The sequence below is a fragment of the Cardiocondyla obscurior genome, linkage group LG14 (genome assembly GCF_019399895.1).
Source record: "Cardiocondyla obscurior isolate alpha-2009 linkage group LG14, Cobs3.1, whole genome shotgun sequence".
Lineage (NCBI taxonomy): Eukaryota > Metazoa > Arthropoda > Insecta > Hymenoptera > Formicidae > Cardiocondyla > Cardiocondyla obscurior.
Window position 1 is genome coordinate 841218 of NC_091877.1, and position 27688 is coordinate 868905.

Genomic DNA, 27688 nt, shown 5'->3' on the forward strand with positions numbered 1-27688 from the left:
TTAATATGTGTATGTAATTTTTTTAAACGGTTAAAATTCTAACGCAATAATAAAGCATCGTTTAATTTCATAAAATATTATATCGACGGAATCTATTTCGACGCAAATCACAGAAATTATCTTACTCAAGGTAACTTGGATATATTTTCAATTATTCATATATATCAAAGCTAAGAATTGGTAGATTAAAAACTAAATGAACTAGTAATCGAATTACCGTGCCGCATTTTTTTTGCGATCGATAGTTATGCAGTTAAAAATATTTCCGTCACTACCGTCTAAAAAAAAAAAAAAAAAAAGAAAGAAAGGAAAAAAAGTGCCGCCGTTAATTAATCCGATATACGTAAGCCGCGGTCTCTCGTATTCATTCCGATTCTATTCGATCCAAATGAAATTTATTCGATGGAAGATTAAAGCCCAACGAAACGTGACGCTTCTGTCGATACAATGAATCCCGCAAGGTGCACATTTCGTAAATTGACTGATTACAATTACATCCGGCGACGCGTGTTTGGATTCCACACGTTCTGGATGGAATCGATAGTATTTAATGCGATTAACCGTGTTCCATTGATTGCTATTCACGGAATTCGTTTCACGGCGAAGTGCACGCGCCGAAGCTGTCTTCCAAGGGAGAAGTCTTTCAGCAAAACTATCCGAAAGTTTTCAAGCGGCACTAGCGTTCTTCAGTCGCGCTCGAAACGGAAAACTGCATGCAATCGCAATGCTGCATTGTTGGCGCTCGCAACTGTTAAGAAAAATCTAATTTCGGGAAAAGAAAAAAAAAAAAAATAAAATATTTTCGAAAGATTTATAATTGAAAATAAATAACAGCACGGTTAAATGAATTTCAAAGGATATGAAATGGTTATTGCATTTCTTTCGAGTATATAGCGCGCGCCTCGTAAAAGAAAAGCAATTGCAATATTGAATTTAAACAACGTTCAATTTTATTTAACAAAAAGTCTATCGGGCATGTGGACGTATTTATTGAATAGAACGTAAATCAACTATCTTTATATACCTATCACTGCGGTATATAAAATCGATTGTGGTTGAAGATTATAACGCACCTATTCAATCCACGATGGCTCGAAATGAAAAGTGTGAAGTATATATATAAAAAGTATAAATTTACTATCGGTGTTAAACTCCCGCATTGCGCGCACGAAATATTATAGATAATGAACTAGTCGGTAAACATATTTATAAATGTATGCCGCAGAGATTCTATAAATATGCATAAAATTAAAGCGAGAATTTAATTATAACATAAATAAAGTTACATTGTACTATAGTTGATAAAATGTCGGTCACCAAATGTCGAAAGTGTAACTAAAATCCGGAATATTTCCGCGCAGCCAGTTCATTCACTTTAATTAAAGCAGGAGCCAATTAAGCTGGATGACGTTCGCTTTCCGGGTAGAAAATTAGAGAGAAAAGCGGGAGAATTGCGGCGTCACACATGACATCCGCGGTGCACAATCGAAGCCGAAGTTTTCGCGCGTCTTTGCGCGAACTTCTTCAGGGCGAAAAAGTTGGCCAATTTCGAAGACACATAGCCTATATTTGTTCGACTAGCGAATTTGCATAGACATTGAGTTTATCAACTACGGACAAGCGCATTCGTTCTTGATAAAAATTTATTTGGCACTGAAATTCATGATTTCTTTTTTTTTTTTTTTTGTAGAATTCGTTTTGAAATAGCAAAAAGTGTGTACTTGCAAGAAGGAAAAAAAGGTCTCTTTGTCGTCTTGTTCGATTTAAAATAGGATAATTTATTTAGACATGCAAAAAATTAAAATCAAGAGCTTTTAATTAGTAAAACGGCTCGCCGGGATAAAGTTACTAATTAACTTAAATATACATGTCTCACAGTATATAATCATAACTTTTTAGAATACTTAATTAGTCGAATCAAAAACCAACAATCCTATTCAAGATGAGATTTGTGAAACGTTAACCTAGTTTCGAGTTTTATTTGAGTAGGTTCGAGAGAACCACTGTGACATTTATCGATACCTTAGCCAAGGACGCGGAGTGTCACCTTTTTTGCTCCATTAAACCTGCGCTATAAACAATAAAATTGCAAGCAGAAAATGATTGCAAAGGGCGTAGTTCGTACAACGTTAAGAATTAATTAATAATAATATCTGGCTGGAAAAGAATTAATTATTAAATTATCTTTTATCTTCTATTTTTTTATCTGAGAAAAGAAAAATAATAATAATAATAATTCTTAGTTTGATAATTATAAAATATTAACGTTTGTCCTTGCCTCCATTCGATTATCAAGTTAACGATAATCGAGAAATAGCGAACCGTTATTATTAGGCTATTGTTATTATTAATAAAAACATCTTGGTTCGCGGGATAAGTCATTCTTCCGTTCTAATTTGCAAGATCATTGCAGTTCTCGCGGTATTGTGTGGTAAATTAAATGGAAATTCTTCGACCTTACTTTGAACATAAGTTTTATAAGTAGACTCAAGTAAACTTCAAAAAGACTTCGTGTTTCTTGTAGCGACTAATTCACGTCATTATGTGTGTATTCCAGTTTAATCAATAATAGTAAGAAGTAAAATAAAAGTAAGATAAATTTTATCAATACAATTTAAAAGGTTCCGATAAAAAAAAAAAAAAACTTGATAAATTTCTGTAATTTTTTTCTTTTATTTATTTTTTTTTTTGAATAAGATTTAATATTTTTTATGTATTTTACAAAAGACTATAAAACCAACAGTGAATTTTTGTTCGATCTCTAGCGAATTTTCACGTAATTTTCCTACGTCGACGAAATATCTGGATTTACTACTGAACCGTTAACGTGCATGCGTCTGTTGGCTATAATCCTATTTTGTGCATCAATCTCGTAGTTATAGCGTACAGCCGAACGTGTTCTATTATCGACATTTTGCAACTAAAATGATTCAGCATTATTCTATAATATTTCTAACCATCTAGTCTTACTGCTTTAATCCACTAACGTGTAGCCACACGTAAATTTGTTACAGTCACAATTATTTTCCGGTGTTCATTTCTTATTAAAATTTTAATTAAATTAAACATGATATATACTTCGTTTCTCTCTATACAATTATATGACACACTGACATGCGTAAGATTTTTCTTAACACGCGCGCTAGCCTTACATAATTACAAGTAATAGTTATTTAAAGGAGCTAGTGGAAAAATTTCCGATCCCGAAGACGCGTTATATTATGTCGAGGGCGTCACGGCCATCTTGCGTTTATCCGACCGCTTAACAAAATCGTTTTATGAAATAAAATACATCTGTTAAGCGAGAAAATGTTCACATGAATGGCGCGGGAGGTGGCCATTAAGCTCTAGGGACAGAGCCGCTAGGGAGGGAACGAATCGGAGAGGGTGAAATTCGAAGGGAGAGAAACGAGGTCATCCTGAATGGTCACGTAAGGGAGTGGTGGTGACGTCAGTGCAGCAGTGACGTCACCATAACGACGTCATAACTCCGACGGAAAAATAGGTCGCAGGGCGAGGGAGTGAGACAGCGCGACGCATCACCCGATCGCTCGATTACGGTATTGAAGAAAATGTGTATTCTCAGTTAAGTGAAAACGTGTCGTTTCGAAGATGACATATTTTCTGAGATTTCTCTCCTAGACTGATTTAATTCGTGAAATTATTTTGAAATTTTCAACGAAAAAAAAAAAAAAAAGAAAACGCAATATAAATTCTTACTTCCGAGACTCGTTGTACCTTATCGTTTCTAATTAATACGATAAAATTTTGATTTACATACTATTTATATATCGCAACGGCATGTTTATTTCTTTCGCAAATTTAATTTACGTATCAGCTTTAATTACTAAAGAGTGTATGATTGTGATTTTGGTTTGGAGCTTATCGCGATTAAGATAAGTTTCATATTACGACCGTATGAATAGCGTGGAAGAGGTGAATCTCGCCGTGAAATTTTCATTACGCAAAAAGCTGTCTTGAAATTTATCTGAAAATTGACGGTTGACAGAAAGCTGGAAATGAAGCTTAATACGAAACACGTATCGGCTTATTTATCAACGTCACGATAATTTTTTCGAATCTCCAGCGCCGTGGAACATCGATCGGCTTATATGAATAATTTATAAAACGGCATTTGCGTACACTTTGATCACGGTTTAGTGAACGAGAGTATTGACGGGTTTATGTGTGCACCGGTGGCCGGCTGTGCAATAAAAATAAACCCGCCGCTAACGAAAACGCGGGAAATACTACCGCCGCGAAATCACGAATACCGTAACCGCATTCTTCCCGGATCGAAAATAGCGATTGACCTCGATCGCGATCAAGACCACGCCGTGTCACGGGCCGATGATATCGCGTCACTTGGAGCCCACCACTTGTTCATTTCATCCTTCACGTCCCTCGATTCAGCGAGCGGGCGCGAAATTGTGGTTTCTCGGATTCACGTCGAAAGTGATAGCTACACATTACTCCGTTATATCGCGTCGTACCGGCGTTATTCCGCGCCTCGGAAGTGTGATTCCTCCGCGCGGCAAGCTATCGGCGTCTTTAAAGCTTCATTACTTAACTGATCTCGTTACGGGTGGGCGATGCAATTTCTCAAATGACGATGTACACGGTAGATTTAGAGCGCCGTGGACTCGTAACGGCCAGCGGTTCTTACGTATGACCCTCCTCGGAGATAGAAGTTTTACAAGCGAGATAATTCTCGGACCAGCGCGAGGAGGGTGCGATTATTTTTTACTCACTTGTAGACGCTTTTATCGGCGCGCCGATAAAGTTTATCGTCGGATGTGCCTTTCGATACTTTCAGTTAAAGCGAATTGAATCTATAACTTCTGATCGCCGCTCAGTGCTCGAGACAGGCTGAGCCTCCACGTGTAAAGGATACTTAAGAGCGGTTTGAGAAGTGCGCGAGCACACACATCGGCACTCGTGATCGCGGTTATTCAACGGGAGGTTGGGTGGCAGTGTAAACAATTTATAGGCATCGAGAATAGCTCAATTGTCCGTACGCCTAGATATAAGATGATCCCGACGGTTGTTCTCGAGGCGGGGTAGCTTCAATTAAAAGCTCTTACGGTATCCACACCCTGCTCAAACATAATAAACTTTTCACCCTCACTTGTACAATTCTCGCGATCAGGATATATCACATTACACACACATTTTTTTCTTTTTTTCTTTTATTTTTTTATTTTTTATTTTTTCGCGTGCCTTCTTTGTATAGACGCGGCGCTTTTTACGCGCTTACAAACGATTATTTCTGCATGTAAGTCACGAGGCTTACTTTACAAAAAAAAACGAATATTTCTGGTTCAACAATTTGCTTATCTTTATTTTTTTTTATTTTATTTGATATGGAATTACGAATAATATTGAATAAAATATAAATTTGTTTATCTATTTTAATTCGATTTAACAGTAAGAGCGCTGCAGGGAAGGTTGATTTCTCTTACCGATTCTATATTGGATTTATATCTTTCGCGCTTTGCTTGGAAACTATAAAGTTCTATTACCGTGTGAGACCTTCTCTATGGGTCATTGTCTTACGCTTTGGCTTATAACGTCGTTCGAATCGCATTCCATAGAGTATGAGCGGTGGAGCATATCGCATAGTCGTTTCGCTAATTCAATTCGATATAGCGCCAACGCAGATCCTTTGTAGCAGGTTCGGTCCGTCGGCGCCTCCGGCCGGGCAGCCAAAGTTCGCCCAAAGTAAGGCAATTACTACTGCAGCTTGCCGCCGAAACCATTTATTTCTACATAGCACGTACCGGGAAAAGGAAGATTATACGTTCACCGGAAATAATTCCGTGCGTCGTGCTTTCATTATCTATTTCCATTACGTAAATCGAGTAAGTTTCGCGTGTTAATTATGCCGCTTATGCGTAATGATAACGTTAATTCCCGAGTATTTAGCGACGCTGAGTCATTCGAGACCGACTCTGGTATTTTGACGTCGATTGCGAGCTTAACTCTTAACTCTTAATTAATTTTACCAGATCCTTTCCAACTATATACTATGCAATTAAAATTAAATTGTCTTTTTATATAGATTGCGCGGAATAAAATTGTTTGGCTTTTTTTTAAACTTTTATTTTCCATTACTGTCTCTTTGAAAAATTCAAAGACTTTGATTTTATTAATACTTTCGATAACAAAGGATTTAATACCGTAAGAAATATTCAAAGGTTTATTTAAAATAAGTTTTGTTTTTATTATTTCTTTAATATTACTATAAATCAAGCAAAAAAGTATACGTTGATAAATTTTTATTTCCGTCAGAAATATCTAATGGAATTAAACGTACGCGACAAATGAAACACCGAGGTTAGCTCCAAGTTTTAACGTTTTAGATATCGCTCTGACTTTGTACGGGAATGCTGCAAAGTGCTTTTGACCTGGTTTTTTAATATGTGGTCTTACCACGTTCGTTTACCAGAAAATTACATAGAATATTTATGTTGAATAGCAAGTTAAGCTTCTCTCGCGGCTAAATTTAAATTCGAGTCTTTCCCTGCCATCATAAAATCTTAACGAAATATGCATTTTATCTAATATTTTTCATTTACGGTACACGTGTAACACGTCGTCTCTTTAAAAAACTATTGTCCCGCAGTGACAGAGAAAGAGACTGAATTTCTCGCCGTTAAATTCAATATCTTCTGCAAACTCTGTACGACGGAATCGAGTTTGAAGTCGAGTGAAAAATTGGGAAAAAGATTACAAAATACTTTATTGCTATTTGCTCGAGCAATCGTCGCGGAACGATAATTATTTACGCCAAAGATAAACTTAATTTTGCACAATAAAAATTAATTACACAAAATGCTAAAAGGTTGAGTAAAATAATGATAAAGATTGCGTGATAAAAATATAATTAGTCTCGATTAGCGTGGACTTGTGTCATTTAATTTTATATTTATTTATACTAAATATTACAACCGCTTCGCGAGTCTGTCATTTAATCTTCCTTTTCCTATATTAATAAAAAAAAGAAAGAAAAAAAAACAACAAAAGCTCTTTTACATTCAATAATTTTTAGCAATAAACTATAGATATACGTACACATCTCACAGAGCGTTTTAAACGTTTTTTGTTCCTTGTATGCAATTTACAGGCGTTTATATTATTATACATAATTATATTAATTTCCTTTAAGCTAGTTACGTTAACTACAAGTGATAGACTCAATCGACAAACACCGCAAAGAATTCGTCGGTTAGGTATTTTGCGTTAAATATCCGACATAATATTCAATGTACGCATAAAATGTATTATAACGCGTACGGGTGTCGATCGCGGTATATAAACAAACTTGGCGAGCGAGCGAAGGGTGTACGTGCTTCGCGTGATCGAGCGCTAGGGGGTGGGGGGTGGGGTTAGGTCACTCGCGCCACGTGTTACGCACAGAGCGGAGCTCTCGCCGTACGCAGCCAAAAGTTGGTGATATTTCACGATTGAGACTACCGATTTTGCCGCGGATTGGCTTCTCGGATTCCCACTATCGCTAATCTTTACGAGTAGAGAGTAGAGAGTATTCACGGAGCGAAATTTTGCATAGAATAGGTGTAATTATCTGTGACGTAGTAGCTCATTTAATTCGTTGTGCGTTCGACACGTTCTCTTAGTACGTCGCGTATCTCTATTTCACATTATAAAGTATTTTTTTATATATATTTATCTTGCCGCGGTGGATGTGCTCTTGAGATTATAATCCAGCAAGAAAATATCCTTCTCCGTTCAGGTAAAAATGCGGGGAAAGTCATTGTTTCGTCGTTACAATTATTCGCACATTTCTACAATTCAATCTTATATTTGTCTATTACCGGATCACCTTCGCAAGTCGTCCGAGACTCCGCTGTGCTGCCGCATCGATGGAGTAAGTCACATTTTACTTTTATATCTGCGAGGAAAAATAATAACTCAGATTTTAAAAATAATTAAAATAATTGAACGAAGCGAAATAATAAAATTTAATAATAACAACCAATCTGGCATGTATCTACTTTCGCGGCACGAAGTGGAGAGGCAATTAGCACCGCGGAAAAACGGCATCGTGAATTTAATTTCCCTCTACACATGGCTTTTTAAAGATAAAAATTTTAAAGATAGAAATATCTGTGTAACGTTGCGTATGACGAACATAATTAGACTCGGTACATAAATATAAACTGCGGTTATCTCTTATATAACACATGCTAATTTTGGATAGTTGAACGACACTGGCACCGAAGTGCGGTAACGTAAAAAGAGAGCAATACGTGTGTATACCATGCGCTCAATTCCATAAGCACGACAGGCAAATACATATCATCTAAATATACAATACAGCCGACCGATATTCTCGAAATAGCCGACCACTGTGTTTGTTTCTGCAATGGCGACTATGCCGTCATACAATTTCGTACGCACTTAATTCGGTGTTTGTTTGTGCGTAGGAGCGTTGTTTTTGCACGCGTATGATCCACGGGTGGGGCGATAAACTGCACGCGTGTATAAACTCACACGGAGATCACGCTTTTGTACGACGTGTTATCCAAAAATAGTAAAAAAAAAAAAAAAGGGTTTTAATCGTAAACGATTTTTCAGCGGAGAGTAACTTTCGGAAGTGGAACGTTGAAAAAACATTTCTTTTCGTAAAATCCTTTTCTAACGTATCCGCGAGAATATGACAAAACATTTTTTAAATCTCGTACGAATTAATTGAAGTTGTTCTTTCTCTTTTAAAGCTACGACCGAGCACGGTATTTAGTTTGAAGGTATAGACCGGACGTGAAAAAAAAAATTTGAATTGAATACAAATGAAGAGAAGGTAAAAAAATACCAGTAAAAAAAAAAAGAAATATAAAAGAATTTAGAGATAATTTACATGCGGCATTATCTAACGATATACTCAAATGAGTATATCGTTAGAATAAAATTATTTCACCCGTTTCAACTGCGCCGGAGATCAAGGTATAAACGATATACGTTTGTCTTCGAAATGAATGAACCATTCTAAATGAAACATACGATAGTGAAATAATTACGAAAGTACGTACGAGATATATGACTGGAGGAACTGGCTCAAATCGCATTTAACGTTTTTTAAAATTGTTTTTATGTTTCTTATTGTAATTTTCTCAAGATAGTATTTATAACATTTTTCTCTACTTCTCTCCCGTTTTCTCTTGCAACTTTTCCTTTGTGAGAATTTTTGAAATTTATTTGAAAATTTAATTTTAACAACATCTTTATAATTTTAAAACAACTGTTGCGCATTATAATAAGAATCGTTGGAAATGTTCTCTCCAGCTCCGTATTCGGCTTTTTAAAGCATTTATTCATAAATTCGTAAAAATTCTGTACTTCCAGTTTACTAATTTCTATTTTTATGCATGTAGGGAATTATATCTCACGATTTCCTGTATTATTTTGCAATATCCATGCTTATATTACTTTCATAAAATCATTTCTTTAACTGTTGAATCATAAATTAATCAAGCATTTTTTTTTTGTAATCTTTTATCAGATACTGTTTATTTTGATGAAATTATAAAATATTTTTAAGTTTGTCTTTTTTATTAATATAGTTTATTTCGTGTCAGTTTCGGAGATGGTGGGATTGATTTTCAGATTTGTTATTCAACGATGTATACGTGAGCCATTTAGGATTTTTTTTTTTTTTCTCCTCGGTAACCCTATAATGCACATGTGCACTTTGTTTCACTCAAAAGAGTTACATACGAATATGTATATATATAAGTCGTAAAAAGTAAATTGACAAGAAGCGCGCTAAAATAAAATAAATTTTTATCCTTAAAGCTTTATGAAAAGTGCAAAGGCTTTCGTACACTTTTTGACCATAAAATTTACGATCCACGTAAGCGAATGACTCTTTTTTTTTTCTAACGAATAAAAATTTCGCGTGATGATGGAAAAATTTACTGCGGTGGAAAGCTTTTTCGAACAAGATTAGAGGTGTCAGGTAGTTTAGAATAGATAAACTTAAAAAGATTCCACGGTCAACCGCATAAGTTCATCGACGCGATTGTACAAATGTTGCAAGTTTAAAGAGATATCGACGTCGTATCACAGTTGCACGCCAGATGCAATTCCGAGGGCAACGACCTCGGCTATCCTGAGCAAGCACTGAACTGCAGGTAGTGACGTCATTGATAAAGTCTCCCTTCTCGTTTCCATGGATACGATGACGTCATACGTACCGTGTGATGCATACGACGAGTTTTCAAAAATTGTATTCGGCGCAAAGTATACAAGGACGGTAAAGACTGTTTGCAAAGACTTGGCGTCTAATTTTAATTAAGTTCTAATGCTTCAAAAGTCCGCACGCACGTTACGTAATAAATCAACGATAATAGAAATATTTTTTTTTTTTCTTGAAGGAAGAAGTTATGCCAGATAATGAATTAGAAAGGTTAATTTTAATTAGCAGTAGTCTAGTTTAATTTCGTTTCTTCGTGCTTCGCTCGTCTCTTTTCATTTCCTGTCCGCTTTGTAAATGAAAACTTTATGTTATATGAAAATCCAATCCCGACAAAACGCTTGTTCCATTTAAATTTTCGTTGTAACACTCAATAATATTGCACGATGATACTTTCGTGTATTTTGCACTGCGTTTCTAGATTTCTCATGTTCCTTCGCTCGTGCTATTTTTTTAATGTTTAGAATTTGTGGTATGATTTTGATATTCTCCGGATAAATTGTGTGCGCATTTTATTACACCTAAATTTTTTGTGATACTTGGCAAGAAAACTGTCATACGACATGCAGAGAAAAATAGTCTTACTTTAAATTAATAAGTACAATATACATATATTTCTGTTAATCCATTTATTGCTTCGAATTGATATTTATTTAGCAAATAAATAACTTTTCTTGCGAAATCGATGCAAATAAAACCGAGAGACCGAAATGCAGTGTAAAATAGCGAATGAAAAGGCGGAGACAGCTTCATCCTTGATCCTCATTTAATACCGATCGAGTCGAATCGATCGCGCCTCTACTTTACAATCTTCTCGTCCGTCCAGCAATAAGAGCAAACGATAGATCGTCTGGAATGTAATGAAGAAAAGGAATCGGATTGGCGAATCAGCCCTCGAGTGCCGCTTTAATTTCGCGTTTCTTCTTTCTGCTCGGGTAAAAGCGCGCGCATGGCTAGCCGAACAGACGGCAAATATTTCTTTGCGTCGCTAGAAAAGCAGCGGAGAATTTTATTGCGCTCGAAGACGAACAGCAAACGTACAGCCTCCGGTCTTTTGCGTGCTCGTAGTTTTTTTTTTCTTTTCTTACCTGATCTTCTCCTTTTATATAATATTTTTCTCGCCCTTTCGCGTTTTACCTGCACGTTTCTTTCATCGATTTCGAGATGATACATTCGAGTTATATTCGGCAAGGGAGAAATGCCGCTCCTCTTGCCGAGAGAAAGAGATAAAGAGGGAAAGAGAGAGAGAAAAAAAAGCGCGAAAAATTTCATTTCTGATTACGGCGGTGCAAGCTCTTGCCAGCTGCTCCGTATTTTGCCCGGCGTTGACTGCCAATCTCCTAGATTTCAAGGGTGCACTGTCGTGAACGCAATAAAGTTGTTACATGTGTTTACGTGTTTTCATCTCCGCGCGTTGAGAGAAGCCATCGTTACAGCAGCGAGTGGAGATATTGCAGTCGCATCCGAATGATTTATGATCTCTCGAGTACATGCGTGACTACAGCCCGACTTGCTTCGGGAGGAGCTTGTTTAATTAAGAGCCGAGATCGCGTGTACGAACATAATTTTCAAGTTTAGTCCGTACGATACTTTGGCCTTTGTAGAGGAATTTCTTTTTTAAATTACGTACGATTTTGGAAGAAATTCCGTGAAATTGTTTCATATTACTTTGATAAGAGAACGCGATAAATATGATTTATATGTAAACGCGCTTCAGCAGCGCGACACGCCGTTTGGAAAAATCTTAAAGCGCAAAACCGTAGTTTGAAATTTTATTGAACAAAACTTTCCCTGTTTATATTGAGCTATTGTCTTGATTGGAAACACAAATCTCTTCGAAATACTCTCTGGGCATAATATTCGGTAAATATTAACTCCATCGTTGAATAACAGAGTGTGGGCGAAGCGAGATTTTCTCTGTAAGCTCAGCAATTGCCCTTTTCCGAGTGTTCTCGATAGCTGATACATTTACCGAGAAACAGTTGTGAATTATACAGCTCTCTCTTTCTTTCCTCGCATTTTCCTCTCTCGTTTTTTTCTTTCTCGCTGTGAGAAAACCTCATTCGAGCACTCGGCGATACAAGTTTTTCTTTATCGTCCGCATGCTTTATTGCCACGATGTTTACGAGTAACCGCTTTGCCTCTCGACATTTTCATCGTCCGCCGTTTATCCCTTTGACGCTACAATATATCCTTCGCCACCGTCGACACTGTCGCCGAATTGATAGCTACTGTATCGGTACACCAGCAAATAATAGCCGTGCTGCTGTCAATCGATCTTTTTACTCGGCGACGTGACGTAATCCTGCGGGTTTATAACAAAATCACTGAACGGACTTTAGCGTAGCTTAGCATAATTTAGTACAAAAATAAATCAATCACTTAAAATACGTAAACGTATATAAATTTACTCGCGCAATTATGCACGGAATTTCTATTACCTATCGTACTGATTTCAAATGCAAGTTTCACGACGATTGCCGTAATAAATTGTTAAAATTAATAAAAAAAGAAAAAAAAGCGCATACGAGATATATAAATTTTTTACGCGATAATAATTTAGAAGCTTATTAATTATTGAAAAACTAAAAAAGTTTTCTTTTCCCTCTTCGCACAGTTGCATGTTTTTTCCCTGGTTGATTGCCGTCTTATTCGAAGGTATTTTGAAATTCGTGAGTCTCTTCCCAATCGTATTAAAAATACTAAGACATTATGTAGATAAGAAGCGATTTGGCGAGATTTATACGGATGATTGCAACGCGACTAACAATATTCAGCGAAGCATGAGAAGAACGGTTTTATAAATCTTCTTTGCGTTACCAGCTTTCTAGGCCAAGTGGAAAAATCGGAATATAAACTTCGGTTTAACATCACAGTTTACCCGTCGTGACATTACTTTCTAGATTTAACCGCGCGAATTCTTTTCGGTTTCACCCTTGTTTTGGTGCTCTAAAGCTCACCTGCGCGTTAGAACGGGCGAATATCGCGCAATAGCTACATCGTTTCCGGATTATCTTGCTTTTAAGATCGAATTAGCTGTACCGCGCAAGGAACTTTGTCCATTAACTAATATTATTAACACCGTTTAGTTAATGGTACGCATAAAAGCGTATGATATACTTTAAATAAAAAGTTCCTTGGAAATAATCCTTTTTAAGGAACTTTCCTTAATTTCTTGCGCCACTTCGAATGGAAAATGTTCCTCCTGCGCGAAGGTAACACCTGTTTCAAATTAATGAAATAGTTCGCGGCCCAGCTGTGAGAAAAAGCTTTCATTTTCACCGCTTGAGTGACCACTCGGTGGTCTCTTCCGACGAAACACTCATGAGGCGGATACTATGCGAAAAAGTAGACAATGTATATTGCTAAGTGGAAGATACAGTATGCTAGCTTGACCTCTTTTCTTTGAACACATGAAAAAGACCACTGCTTTGTTTGCACTCCTCTTTGTAGCGTCTAAGCAAATTTGACCATTTAATTATGCATAAAAAAAAGTAATTTAATATGAATAACGTCCTTTGTTATTCAAGTATTTCATTTTGTCCTTTAAACTTCACGCTTTCATTGGAAAGAAAGATGACAAGATATGCACGTAATGCATGATATTTTATGACATAAAAATATACGATATCGTTAAGAGGTAATCAAATAAGATTCATCAAGCGCGTTAATATTTCGGATAATTATACAATTGGCGGAAAGTAATGCGCGTTCGGTATTTAGAAAAGGCTTAATATAATCCCCATTGTTTTATTTAGTTTCTGGAAGGGTTGCTTTATTCAGTATTTTATTTGTTACTTTTTTTTTATAATCCCACACAAAAAAAAAAAATAAAGCTTACACGAGGTTTCGCCTACGGTGAGAAAAAGGCCGTACAGCAGAGAACTATTTATACATTCTAGAGTCATCCGTAGCTAGTGGAAGAAAGAAATAAAGACAAAAAGAAATAAAGGGAGAAAGAAACTTGGGCCGCGCACCTTGAAAAATGGAAAAAAAAAAAAAAGCGAAATCTAATTCTTTGTTACCGGTAACGGAACGTTATTGCATTCGTGACTTTACCCCGATAATTTAATATGAAGACGTAGCGGCGCGTTTACGCGAAGACAAGGGATATGTTCGTTTTATATTCGAGACCTTGCACAAGTTGCAAGCGTGGAAAACCGTCGAACGAGCCGGGTTAGCTTTTGCGTTTTGAGGTGCCTTTACCGGAGCATACCGCGCTCCGTCGAGCGTGAACAACTTGGCATCGGCGTCTATAATCGTGGCAAGGTAACGTGAGACGACCCGAAGAAAATGTAATATCCGTCCATTATCACGTTTTCCACCTCTAAAATGTTATCGGTTCCCCTCCGCGGGGGATCGATAATCGCGAATGGCCTCTGAACGATGACGCTTGAATTTTTAATCGCTTTTTGCGAGAGGCACAACCGCGACTTCGCCGGTCGTCTCGCGATACCTAAGTTTCGGCGTAAGTCATCACTGACACCGCGAATGCACGTTTCCCTCGTTTTGTCGTACTCGTGAAATTTAAAACAGCATGAACGTCACATTTTTATGAGGTATATTTCTTCCAAAGAACGGTCTCCGCCGCGTCACACACACGCTCGCGAATGTCGTCGAACGAATATTTTTGCTGGAAGAGTAAAAAAATAAAACATGAAAAAGAAATAAAGTGATATTCGGTACAGTATAGAACGCTTTTGTAGCTTGGAAAAAAAAAAACTTGGAGCTATTGTTCTGGATATAGTAACAGGTACGGTAATCAGCGGAAAGAGATGAATTAAAAGAGAATGCAACTAATTAATAAATCGTGTACTTGATAGGCAAAATTTTCAAAGCAAAATTTCTATCTCCTTTGTTTTAATTTTGCAATTGAACTTGCGGGTCAAAAATGTTGTCGTGCAAAATAGATTTAATCGAATAGCCAAGGAAAAATCTGAGCAGCAATATTTTACGAGTTCGTATATCGGAGGCTACGAGCATCGTAAAACGATGGCGTGAATTTGACGGCGCAAAAATTTCGTTTTACGATAAATAGCTTTCTTAAAGAGATAGGACGGTGTGTTTTTCAGTAGCTGACGTTGCGATACCGACACATTTACGGTGTATTACAATACTGAGTATGTATTCACGTAACAGTTTATTCAACACTTATAAAAATGTGAGCGATATTTTACACGATACGTCTAAGAATTTTTACATTTAAATAATAGATATTAATTTTCTTTTATTTTTTTAATTATAAAATTCCGATTTTAATCTTTTTATAATTTTTAAAGAAAATAATAAACTAAATATTCATAAATTAATTCTAAATTAACGCGCTCGCGCTATTGAGGGATTAAAAAAAGCATTAAACTCAAGTCCCTCATTGAAATATTCTATTTTTATTATTATTAAAAGAACGGTAAGTAAGTAAGGAGATTTCTTGCTCGGGCAATAATAGCTTCTTTCAACGTTCTAAGCAACCCGATAAGTGCATCTTCCTTAAATGGGAATTTTTCAGTTCTTAGAGAGACAAACTGCAATTTAAGTACTTAATTGAGTCAAATAGTCGTCGCAATAATCTTTTCACCGCAAATAAGGCAACGAGTGGATTTTGGAGATTTTCCTTAGATAGGGATCTATTAGATCACCGCGAGTTTGTACTCACGCCGGCTCGAATGCTCTTGTGAAGGAGCCAATCTATCCTGATTTCTATTCGCCGGCTGCATTCGGGCCAGCGGGTCGATCCGCCGCGCGAAGATGGACTTGGTTTCGATCCGAACTTCGCTCTTAGAGAGTGGTCGTTCAATCCGTGCCGGGAACCCTCTTCGCGGATTCGTGTGTGCGTGCGATGATGACGCAGTGACCTCGGCGTGTGTGGTATCCGCTCTTTGTCGCACCCCCCGATGTCGGTATACTTCCCTTTCGGTGCGTCAGAGATGACGTCACGTAGCTAGGCAACCGCACCCTTGCGGCCCACGAAGACCCGTTTTTCCATGCCTTACGTCCCCAGCAGCCGTTTCTCATTGTCCTTCGTACTTACGTGCCGAAGGACGAGCTTCGGGGAACGTCTGCACATACACGGGGACGGTTCGATAAGAAGTTACATAGTCCCTTGGATCCCCTCGAGTGAAGGAAGCGCGTAGTTCTCCCGGTTGCTGGGATAATCGTTTGAAATATGTCACGCAGTCAGAGAGCATCGTAATAACGTAATTACAAACGACGTTCCAGGTTCGATCTCGTTATAGAGTTTGTTTCGAAAGCTTGAATATTAAGTTATCGGTAACGATGTAGGTCTATGCTGTACAAACCGACGTGTATCTCTCGGGCAAACGAATTTTATTCATTAAATTATCTCTCTCTCTCCCTTTTTACGTTTCCCTTTTTACCTCGATATTTGATCAGTATTTTATACAAAGATTTCGATAGGAGAGCGTAACTTTCGCGAAATTCGCATGCGAAATCAGGAGGGAGGATAAACGACCGCGAGTAAAACGTTATTCGCGCCGATTTACTTACGTCCGGTCTGCCGAATCGTGGAATCAAACTTTTCGTCGGGTGTCGCGGAAGCCGAAAATCGTTAATCATTCTCGCATGAAAGTCAAATAACACTCGATTTGTCGCGTCGGCGTGGGATGCAGCAAGGTGCATTACTGGGGAGTGACATCGATAATGCGATCCTAGGCGACTTGTCACGGCATTGATATATGTCCTTGTCCGTTACCGACCCTCGTAAGGAACTTTTCGCCGAGAATATCTCGTTCACAAAGCTTAATATAGAAGCCACCCCTCTCGCGCTTCGCCTTGTTGTTCCTTGCTGTTTATCCGTGTCTGCACCTCGTGCGGTTATATACGTGTGTGCATAGGTGTACATAAGGAAGATAGTCAAGCATGAATGCTACGCGGCGACGTGCTGGTCTTTGTAATACTCGCACGTATGCACGATACAAGGAGATACGTATATCGTAGTGAAATAGCAATTTCTCGCCTTATAAGAGATTCTCGCGAGAACCCACGATAATAGTGAAATTAAAATAAATTTTCTATTCTCTGTACGTCTCTACGCGGAACATTCGTTACTTCGCTTCGCGTACAGAGCCTGCAATTCGCTTCGCCTTTCCGCGAAACACTCCAAAATTGCGATAAAGAAATTCACAGGTAATACGAAGAGGGAGGTAGCCCTTATTCGCGTGACTACGCGGAATACAAAGCGAAGATAAGGAGAACCATTACGTAACTCCGAGCTACCCGCATTACTGAACGTTAATATATCTACAATCGCGAAGATGCATTCATTCAATTAGCAACAATGAGTTAACCGTTCTCTCTTCATCAAAATGAAAACCGTTGCAACGAACGCCTCTTAATTAGTATTGCGGAAAATGAAACGTGAAAAGAGTTGCGAATAAAACATTTCCTCCGTGCTCGTAATCAACATATTCACATTCTTTCATTGTAACTGCGAATGATTTTGAGTTCTATCGTACTTTCATTAAACACGTTATAAAAAAAAAATATATATATATATATATATATAAATAAATAAATAAATAAAATTATGCTTGACGAGCTATAGAAATATTCACAAATTTATTGAAGTCGACAATTCGTTCCTTTTTAGCATTCAAATGACGTTAATAACATTTAATGCAACCTAAGTAATAAAGAGAGAGAAATAGAATGTAAATGACGCGGGGACGAGAGATGAAAAAAAATTTTAGGGTGATATGAGAGAACGTAAGATAGAGAAAAAGAAAACGAGAGTAGAAATAATGTGTTTTATGTGCTCCGTAATGATACTATTCTCTGCGCGACGAGATAGCGAGTAAGACAATCGACCTGAGCACGGAAAGCTGTATTAGGATAACGATTTCTCGTAATGATCCATCCCGTCTATTTCGCGTCGGATTTCAATTACGAGGATGCCCTTGCCCGGCCGTATTTAGTTAATTCGATTCAAGTGCTTAAAAAAAAAGAATGCGCTTGATTAAAACAATACTGTTTTGCGCTTTATTAAAGGCATCGATTAAATTTACTTTTAATTGCGAATTTTTGCAATAATAACGAAGCCTCGTAATAGACTTCTATATAGTTGGAAAATATCCAGAGAGGCAAATATCTTATCCGCGTCGTATCGAAGCATCGTTAACAATTACAGATCCAGTTACATGTTCTTCGGAAGTTCTTGTTTTAGGTCGACGTAACTAACTCCTCTCTTTCATTTCTCTTTTCCTCTTACTTTTCTGTAGCTCTTTATCGTGATCTAACTTGTTCGATTACTTTCGTTTCAAGATTTTTTTGTTTTTGTCAACGGTAGCTAGACTGGCAAGTGTACTTCTCGAATTTTATCCGTCGGGTCACGGGCTTTTAGTCCCCTTCTATTTAATTTTACTTTTAAATCCGCGGTGATTTTTTGCCGTATCGATTAAAGTTCCTCTAGCAACGATCTTTTATTAAGATTGTTATTATTAGTATTTAATTAATAAAATTACAAATTGAAACGAATACTGTATACGTAAGTTAATGTCGTGGGTATTAGCGTAATTATGGACGGTAATTTGCAAAACAATTTCATTTGCTCGGAGATAAATCTCGTTTGCTATTAGCAAATCGCAAATTCGACTAATTATAATCGTGGGAGTCGAGTGCCATATGCATTTTGCGTGACAGAATTGCGGTTGAACGTGGCCTCTTATCGGACGTTGACGCACGCTTGTCCCTTGGTGGAATCTCCAATTATGAGTTCTCGACATCGGTTATGCTTCATGGCAAAAGACCGTGTCCGCAGGGGAATTTCCGGGGCTCTCTTGATCGTAACCGACGTAACCCCTTAGCATTCGATGTCGATTGTCGCGTCCCGTGGGGGATAGGAAAGGGTTACTCCAAGTTTGCGTTCTGTTGCACAAAGGATCCCCCAGTTGCAAATGTTGACACGATATCGGTCGATCCGATTTCAGCGGCTTTGTGAACGGGATCTCGTGTTGATATCACGTTAGCGAAGATAATCAACTGAGTTTTCAGACGATGTAAATTTACTTCCCCGGTTTATAAAGACAATATAAAACTTTATACCCGAAATTTGATTGATTAATTAATTCTTTTAATGTTTGTTGGCGCGATGGAACGGTCGCTGCTTTAAATAAAATTTTGCAAAATCTTTCTCGCGACGATGGCTGAATCTTAATGGATTTTAACTGTTATTATGTATGCAATAAGATGAGTAAGCGTTGTAACACTCTTAGTGAGAATAATGCAATTTCTATGCTCTCAAACAAGTTCTGTTGGTGTCTCTGCAACACGTATTACGTTATAGAACGATAGAAAGCTTTTGAGGCATTATTACGGTACATGCGTATGAATTGCACAAGTCATCTTCTCTGCTTTGAGGAGCGTGGAACTTTAGACGAGTGTCTAGCGCGAAATCCAAGTGTCTCGACGCTGTAACTTTTTACGATCCCGCGAGAAATTCGAGCTTTATTGCCGTTCTAAAATAATTACGGTAGGACTGATGTCTTGAAATTTCGGTCGCTCGCTCATACGAGAACGTCACACGGGAACGGGTGGATTATACCGCAGTCGGTGGCGGAGCAGTAAATTTCCTCTGGAAGTGCCGCGCGGTCGGAATTTGCGGAAAGACGCCAGCGATATAGAAGAAAGTAATTTAGATCGCTCTTCAAAGGGACCCCAACTTGGAACGCGTCGCGGAATTACTATCGCCGGAGTTAGGCTTCCTGTTGTAACTCCCGGGACAATTTTATAAGTGTTCAGGAATTTTGACAGAAAACGTTTAAATCGTTTTCACGTCGTCTTTTACCGTTCGTTATAACGTAATAACTGTCTCGTTATCGAATGGAAGTGTTAACAAAAGATTAAAAAAAATTTTTTTATTAGTTTTTTTTTTACGAATAAAAATATAGAACTAGAGTTGACGCAGTAAAGTTCGCATGACTCTCGCGCATATTTCACTGATGCATTAGCCGTACGAATATTTTTAACAAGACTCGTGACACTTGCTGCGAAATGTGTATGCAAAAGGCTTGCACTGTTAGTCACGAGAAAGACGCGCGTAAAAAAAGCTCCAATCGATACGTCATCACGATGCAACGCGTGTTACGACAAACAAACTGTGACAAACGGCAAACACGCGGTGTTGGCGAGTACCGAAAAAAAAAAAAAAAAAAAAATGAAACTTTAGCAATCTGTTTTAGTTTTGGAGTTAATATTCCTTGAAAGAGCTAAATGCACTCCCGCCTGTTTACGTTTACAAACGTATGTAGAGCCAATGTTACATATTGTTCCGGCAATACCTCGCACGCAAAAGTAAAACGACTGTCAGAAAATGGTTCATAGCGTTGAAGTTTGAGGAACGGCTTTAGTTCCATCGTGAAATCCGCGAGATAAATTTATGCGCGCTCGCATTATAAACTATGCGCGCTGCGAAACATTAACAATCTACGACAATGCGACTCGTCATAATTTTCGCATTGTTGACGAAAAAGTGCGCAATGAATAGTTGTTCGAACGTCCGTGCCGGATAAAGAGGAAAAAAACTTGACGATTATTTCGGGGAAATGGAGGGAGGAAAAAATTTTTTTTAACGCACTTTTACATAAGCTGCACTTTAAATTAACGATTGAGGCGCACGTGTTAGTCGCGAAAAGAAATTTTTCCGCGCGAGAAATAACTTTGCACGCGACTACCGCGAGGAGTTCGAGTCGATCATTAATGCGCCGTCGAACGGAGCTCTTTTGTACGTCTGTCCTTATATGTATAACGCAAGCACGCAATAACCTGAAACCCGTCCATGAGCATCGGTACGTGTTCCGCATGTATTCCAGCAAGGATAGTTTACCGTTTTACGGAACAAGCTTTCTCGTTGTCTGCGAAAAGTATTATACTATCGCATTTATGTGTCGTTCGCGTATATACCTTTCGCTCAAAACATAAACTACGCTTATATAATCTGACAGTACTTGAGTCGATACAAGACAGATAAAGCGGTAAGAAGTTATTCCCTTCGAGAGAATAGCTTCTTTCTTTACCACGACGATAAGAAATTTATCATCAGCGAACAGCTGCAACGATGCCACGGCGTACTTTATTTTTCTTTTTTTTTTTTTTATAAAATCGCAAACTCGTTTTTAACGTAGCTGAAAGTACTAATTACTTTATAAATTGCCTTTGACGTATCTGTCACAGGTTTCCGTGGAATATCACATTTCCTGAAAACTTGTTTAAACAGCTTGCGTATAACTTAAGTAGATATTTGTCGCTCAAGTGCACTCTCGAGCGTACCGATCATTCAATTTCATTTCATAGAAAGGCTGAAGTGCACCTGAGACGAGAGACGGCAATGAAATCGCGTTCGGCAGAATCCTTCACATCTATCGATTTACACAGAAAACTTACGGACGTTCTTACAAAACGTATATTTTACAATAAATAATATTTGCGAAATAAAGTATCGCTGTAATATCGGATAAAGATCGAATTAAGATAACGTTGCAAAACATATTTTCTTTTTTTTTTTTATGATATACGTTAGATGTACACTTTCCGTCTAATTTCATCCTATCTTTAGAGCGATACATCTTCTTTTTTTTTTTTTTTTCCATAAAGGAAATACCCTCTCAGATTTAAGATGTGTATACGTTATCGGTTATGACTAAAATATGGACCAATTTTTATGACTCACTCCGTCCGGATGATATTTCGGCACGCCGCTCGGCGTCGTGTTGCTTCCACAAAATTCAGTCAAAACATCCTGAAGCTTCCGCGTGGAATCTGAAAAATTAATGAGTCAATAATTTGTTACATTAGATTGAATTTTATTCTATAATACGTATTAGAAGATAAAAAAATATATTAATAAGATATTGAACAGAATAGTATATTAATTGCAATTTTTCTGTTTCAGATAATATTATATCATTGGAGAAGGACCAACCCGACATCCCGCAGACATCCTGAGAGAGAATATGTTCCGGGCAAAGACGCGATTTTTCGCGCTTCACCTGCAATCATCAGCGTACGTAATATTCGCGCTACATCGTCGGCGCTCAGCGACGGTCGGGTGGGGGCGAACACCTTAGCGCGCCGACCAATCACAGCGCTCCGTGATTACCTGATTGCGATCGCGCGAGGGGCCTACGTGACTCATTCTACTGTGGTCTGTGAACGAGAGGACATGCCGCCCACGCGGAGAACATCTCTCTCGGGTTATCGTCGTGTACCTGTTCTTCACAGAACACCGCTGTTAGTTAATCACCGACATTCGATCGGATAGATAAAGGTAAATCATTTCGTTCTTTATTCTGCCATAATACTTCGTGTATTAGTAGTCGGGCGACGGTACGGCGAGCATCGAAGCTGCTGCGTTCGAGATCAAAGTAGGAACTTGAGGAAGTTGAGGGCGCGGGGAACATTACATTGCGGTCCGTCTCGTTTATCGCTTGGTGCAAGTTCTTGGTGTCGTTTATTCCGCCGACGAGAATTGGTCGTAGAATCATGAGGTAACAGTAGGCGCGGGGAGCGCGGGGAGAAGGGGGAGGGACGTTGCGGGCTAGCGTGCTAGTGTGCTAGCGCTGGAATGTGAGTCCGGTCACCCACAACCATAACATACGCGCGCGGTACGATAAACAATACGCGCTCAATAAGACATTGAACAGAACAGTAGGTATATTAACTGTATATTTTCTGTTTCAGGTAATATTCTACTATTGGAGGAGGACCAGCCCGACATCCCGCGGACATCCTGAGAGGAGGAGGAGGCCCAGGAAGGGTATCCTGCCCCGGCGGAGCAACCCATGGGTATATATTAATTTTTCCTTTGGATTTTTAATAACGTTTTTTAATTTTTTTATTTAATTATATTTTATATCTACTATATAATTGTTTTTTTTTTTCTGTTTCAGGTCAAGAGAAACTCCGCTGCGTCGCATCGCTCAGTGCCGCACGTTGATTCGAAATTATACGAACTGCAGCCAGTTCGTCGGTCGTTCGGGGCTGCCGATAGTTACCGGGCGTTTTTTTTTACGATTCTTTTTAATTCGGGAGTGTCGAAAAATTTGTTAAATAATTTTCGGGATTTTAACTTCACCCGGACGCGTTCGCGAGTTACTTGTGCGCGGAAGGATGGCTCGTCACGTCCCATCTGAGAGGAGGAGCAGGCCCGGGATGGGCATCCTGCATCGGCGGAGCAACTCATAGGTAAGGATAAATTTATTTAATAAAATCTTTGTCAAATAAAAAATTCTACTTTCTTTTTATTAATTTTATTAATACTTTACATGTCTACATTAAATCTTTTTTTATGTTACAGCCACCGACAGAACTCATCAACTCCGCTGATGCTCATGCAGTTCGGTAAGTCGCATGACTTTTTTACGTAGTTTGTTAATTAAGTGTCTTAAACCAGCAACACGTCGTCGACCATAAATTACTCAGTTGTAATTATCGGATAAAAATTATTATAATTAATTAATGCCCCTAATTAAAATGACGCGTACGACCCTTCGAAAAATAGCACACGCGAAGCGTTCGCATGGTTTCTTCTAGTATAAATAAATTAACGTTCCGCGAGATATCTTCCTTCTCGTTGTACGATTTGACATGTCAGCGGATGTGACACGATCGAGTTTGCGTCTGATAGATTAGACAGTGAAGAACGATGGGCGGATGAGGGCGGGGGGAGGGTTGAGTGCGATTGATCAACCATCTTGGATTCAACTGTTTACAGAAGAAACAACGACGATAAATTGACTAATAATAGGAGGCCATTGGCCTAATCTACCCGCACCGACGTCATAATGCACTTAACGGGCCGAGATATTTTTAGGCGTCTACTATTTTCGAGTCGATTGACGGCTACGATGGATCGTATTCGGACGGGTAGATGATTAACGCGCTCAGCTGAAATTCATGTTTCCGCCTCGATGTCGGGTCACCCTACATAACTGCTGGCGATTATTGAGCAATCATTTTATAACTGAATGTCCACACAAATGGATTGTAAACAGCGAATTGCAAACACTTTCTAACGAAAAGAGATTCGATTTTCTCTCGGGAACTTTATTAGATTAATTTATTTAGGAGATATTCGGGGGGAAATAAGGAATTTGTGTGCGGAAGATTCGAGGTGTAAAGTATGCACTTTTTATTTTAAAAAGTTCAAGTGTGTAAATTGCTGATTATTTGATACCCCTTTTTGATGCGACAATATTTACGTTTTATATCGATCCCGATGTATTTTTAATAGCTTTCATTCAACAAACTTTCAGCTGTTGACTTTCATTCTACATAATTGAACAGAGTCAATTATCATGTCATTTCAATTATATTTAATCGAGTTAAGTGCTATCTGTAATTAAAAAGTAGTATCATTGGGACTATAATTTTGAGAATATTTACTTATGTATTGGTTTACACTTTGGCAGTGAACGAATAATTATGTTCATTTCGTTGCCTTTTGTTGTTCAAATAACTTAATTTGCAGTAACGATTATACAATTCGTGCGACGATAGCCACCAGAATAGCGCATCTTACAGTCTGCGTGTAACGTATTTTCATTCCAACGAAACTGTTAAAGAATACAACGGGCTTCATGAAAAAGTTATTTGTATTCAATGTGTAAACTCGCGATAAAATTATCGCGGTCATTCGATCCGATTTATAACAAATAAAATTACGCCACGCAATTTGATTTATTCGCGCGATGCTGTATGAATAATCGTCTAATTAAATGTAGACTCAAAATTGCGATATAAAAACGTAGAGATTAAAAAAAAAAGACAAAAAAAAAATTAAACTAATGCATTAATATCGGTATTAAAAATAAATAAATACAAAATTACAATAAATATTTTATCTTCGTTAAAAATAAATCTCGTAATAACAGCTACGAATATTATAGAAATTAGCTTGCATATTAATAATTAACTTAGAGACTAATCTTCGTTAAGAGTGTCCACAAATTACTAAGAGCGTCTATTAAGCGAAAATTAAGTCAGGTGTATATAAAGTTACTTGTGCTAAATTTGCCGACGCTAGATGAGTCAAAGTTTGTTAAAACTTCATCAGCAACGCGGACTTCGGGATTTACGATCTGTAAAAAAAAAAAAATTCAAAAGAAAAAAAAGGAAAAAGAGCACGGGGAGCCCTTCGTTGTGATATATCCGCGTTATTTTACACGTTTCGGCACTTCCTTCTCGGTTTCCTACTTACAAGCTGCCAGATCCTGAAGTTGTTGGAATTCCGCTGGCGAGAGCTTATCCCAGTGGAAGGCCATCTTTATTTCTGATCTATATGTCCCTCAGGACGAGTGGCCAGATGTTAGGTGCTGAAATTCGTCACCTAGAAATCAAAAGATATCGCTATCTGTAAAAACGCGATTGATACTAAATCCCACCTCACAACTTCGTCATACAAACATTACATTTTTATTTTTTAATACTTAAATATTTTAAGTTATAGTAAAATAAAATTAATGAAATAATTCAAGTTATAAAAGAAAAGAAAAATAATCCATCCAGAATATTGATAAATGTTTCATAAATTTTTTTTCGGATTCTTTAAAAATATTTTAATCTAAGAAATAACGTCTAACACGACGGATCCATGCTTGTATTTAGGAAATATACCGAAAAGCTGGTTACTTAGGGTGGGAAGAATATAAAAATTAATTAACACAAATAAATTAGCTGACATAAAAAATTACCGAGAATCGTGCGATTTTAATTAAATAAACTTTCTGCTAAATTAATTTAGAAGAAAGTTTGCTGTTTATTTATTTGTTAGTGGCTTATACGATCGTAAACGTATGCTCGACGCGCTAAAATTACAGATTTACGGTCCCTGTGGCCGCTTTTCTCTCACTGTAAACGCGCCTATGCGCAAGAGAGGAATCCGAAACGATCGAACGTGTTTCTCCCGCAAATATGTAGCAACGGCTGGACACATGCTCTGTCAGCGAAACCCATGCCGTCCGACGAAACTCGTTCGCTCGTTCGCTTTGAACATTCACGATCCCTTTACACTGTACTGTCTTTAGCTGAGCCACGATGATAAAACTTTATCCACGAAAAAAGCCAGCGCGATATTCACACGTTCAACGTATCGGATATTTTTTTTTTCTTTTTTCTTTTTAAAAATTTGCCACGGCCAGTTATTTCGGACACTAACCAGCGAATAAAAGATTAATTGTTCGATGACTGTTTTTCTCACTCTATTTAATACAATAATAATTATTATTATTTAAAATATATTCCACGCAATTGCAAATGCAAAAGTTTTTTTTTTTACGCGCCGTGACGCCTCTTTTTCTCATAATATTTTAGAGAATTATTAAATAAAGTGAGGAATGCAGCGTGTTGTACAATGACCTCGGCTATTCCAAATATTTAATAGCAACGCTGTCGTAAATCATTCGTTTATAAAATATTTCCTTCACATATTTCTAATTCGCATTGCTAAATATTAATTAAATTATTACCCGGGCTTCCCTCCCCTCCCCGTCTACGATCTCCGCGATCTCTGCGATTTGTACGATCGGGTATTGATTGAATGCCACATTAATGCTCAGCGGTTTTCGATATAAGCTGGGTGTGAACTAGAATTAATGGAGCCGCTAGTGCGGCAACGCTTCAAAAGCAAGGGTTAACGATAACGGGGCGTAACGAACGATAACGCGCCGAATTAAAAAGAACTTAGTAGATTAGTATCGACGGATTATCTTCGCTGTTTCGCACACAAGGCCCTTAATTCACGGCGTATCCTTGCTACAATGAGCACAATCGGTGAACGCGACGTGACGCACGATCGCGTTAATCCTGATGTATCTTCTGTTCTACATAATATTTCACTACGGAGGGGTGATTTGATCACTTCCATCCATCACCCTCCCTCTCCTCGCGGCGAGCGCGCGTATACTTCGCCGATAATTTTCCGCGTATAATCGGGTTAAGACTACGTAATCAGAGTTTACGCACAACAAAGCCAGGGCGAACTCGCACGCGTAGCTTTGCCTGCGTGCGTTTTCACACGCGCCACGGGCGGGAAATGCAATTTTATTGCTTTGCCGGTCGCTTCTGTGATTTACCGCGTGCCGCCGGGCCATTTCTGGCCGCCGAGTGTACGAATAAAACGCCACCAATCGATGCGGACGGACGCGCGCGACGTTGTAATTAGTTTCACACGCAAATCCGAATGAAAGACAGTTCGAGATGCGGCGTGGCGCGGCCATTTAATCCATTTCCCGTGAGAAAAATAAATCCTGCACGGGAGGGAGAGGGACGTATAACGATTGCAAAACTTTTTTCGTGACAGCCTGTCACTGCTTTTTGCTAGAACAAGGAGAAAGCGTACATGAATTTGCCAGGGAAATGTAGGAAAGCTTATCTTACAATTAGAAAGACACTCGTGTTGTGAAGGGCTTCGAAAAATCGCACGCGTGGCTCGTATTATTGTATAATCACACGCGCGTGGTAAACATT

The 27688-nt window shown here is 38.2% G+C and overlaps 1 protein-coding gene across 1 annotated transcript in view; it reads right to left on the reverse strand.

Moving 5' to 3' along the window:
* The window catches only part of Dgk (diacyl glycerol kinase 1), a 75547-nt gene that overhangs the window by 16506 nt on the left and 31353 nt on the right, over positions 1-27688 (reverse strand). The window contains exons 2-3 of the mRNA XM_070665676.1: positions 25422-25550; positions 21894-21982 (exon numbers count right to left, since the gene is read on the reverse strand). Of these exons, the coding sequence (XP_070521777.1) occupies positions 21894-21982; positions 25422-25485 (153 nt within the window). The 5' untranslated portion in view covers positions 25486-25550. The remainder of the gene's footprint in view (positions 1-21893; positions 21983-25421; positions 25551-27688) is intronic.